At 59.0% G+C, this 1,392-nt stretch overlaps 1 protein-coding gene across 1 annotated transcript in view; it reads right to left on the bottom strand.

Annotated features, from left to right (window-relative positions):
• The window catches only part of CTSB (cathepsin B), a 13,036-nt gene extending 11,948 nt beyond the window's left edge, over nt 1–1,088 (bottom strand). Inside the window, exon 1 of the mRNA XM_019538105.1 lies at nt 937–1,088. Within this exon, the coding sequence (XP_019393650.1) occupies nt 937–1,062 (126 nt within the window). The 5' untranslated portion in view covers nt 1,063–1,088. The remainder of the gene's footprint in view (nt 1–936) is intronic.
• Nucleotides 1,089–1,392: the final 304 nt, after the last annotated feature.

The following is a 1,392-nucleotide window of genomic DNA, read 5'->3' as shown; positions in this document are numbered from 1 at the left end:
GATGTTCTCCATGAAGGCTGCATGTGGCCGAGCAGGCAGCTGTATCCAGGGCCAGGTACCCATCTTCATGGAAAGCAGCCCCAGCCCTGGAAGCAGTGCCTTCACTAGGGATGGCAGCAGTGGCGGGAGCCCTGTACCGCTTCACCCCACACCGAGATGAGGCCTGGGGGCTGCTGCTGCATGGGCATCCCAGGGTAAGCTGTGGGCTAGTATGGGACAAGGGTGTCCCAGTGCTGGCCACCTCCCCCAACCCCAGCAAGTGGCAGGGCATGGAGTCACTGCTGGCCTCCTCTGCAGGGCTTGCAGCACACCCCTTGGGGGGCGGGTGTTGCAGCCCCCAGCAGCAGCTTCTAGCTTTGCCCCAACCCCATGCTGTCACTGCCCCAAGATCCTGGCCCTGGGGCCAGATACAGCTCCCAGGAGCCATGTGGGCAACATGCATGCGCGGACAGGGACCTGCATCCGGGGAGAAGATTGGTGTGGTGGTGACAGCACAGGGCCAAGGCCCAAGGCAAAGCTGCCATCTGCTCTCTGCATCTGCTCTGCGCCTGCTGCAAGGGTGTGCAGACAGCAGATTGTGGCTCTGACCCGGCCCTGCAACCCTGCCTTGTGATCCCACATCCACCTGTCCCACATCTCATAGGAGGAGTTTGGTGAGCTGTTGCATGCAGAGGTAGGCATGCTGGGGGGCGACCTCCAACAGCTCACCAGAACAGCTTGTGGCCGCAAGACTCAAATAATTGCTCATCCTTGGCCAGCTATTCAGTAGGTATGCAGATACAGAGCTCTGCTAGCCAGAGGATTGCCATTTTCCCCCCATCCTCAAGCTAGCTGACCCTGCTGGCATGACAAGTCCCATTTCCATCCAGAAGCAGGACCAGAGCAGAGGGCCACCATACTTCAGCCAAAAGCCCCGGAAACCCTGCTGCTACTCACCTGCCATGTCGTGTTGAGCTTGTTGATGTAGTTGACCACATCATGCGAGAGGGGAGCGAAGTAGGGGACACTGCGCGCACCCACCAGAGCCAGCAGCACACACAGGACAGGCACAGACTGCCACATCTTGGACACAGAGCGGTTTGCTTCCCCTGGAAAGAGAGTTGCACATCAGGCCATGCTGAGTCACTGCTCCTGCCCGATGGCTAAAAACCAAAAATTGCTGTTTAATTCAAGAGCCTGCCCACCTCCCAGCAAAAAAGGAACAGCTGCCTGCCAAAGATGGTTAGGAGCAGGTGCCAGGCACAGAGGCAAAAGCCCAGCAGGACCCCATGTGCTGCGAGTCTGCAGGGGAAGATACCACACAGCAGGGCTCGGTGCTGCTCTAAGCCTCACGGCACCTCCCTCCTTGCTAGAGAAGCCCTGGCAGCACAGACATGCTGCCAGAGCTTAGCT

The sequence above is a fragment of the Crocodylus porosus genome, unplaced genomic scaffold (assembly GCF_001723895.1).
Source record: "Crocodylus porosus isolate Cpor-Errol unplaced genomic scaffold, CroPor_comp1, whole genome shotgun sequence".
Lineage (NCBI taxonomy): Eukaryota > Metazoa > Chordata > Crocodylia > Crocodylidae > Crocodylus > Crocodylus porosus.
This window is presented reverse-complemented; position numbering and strand designations above follow the sequence as displayed.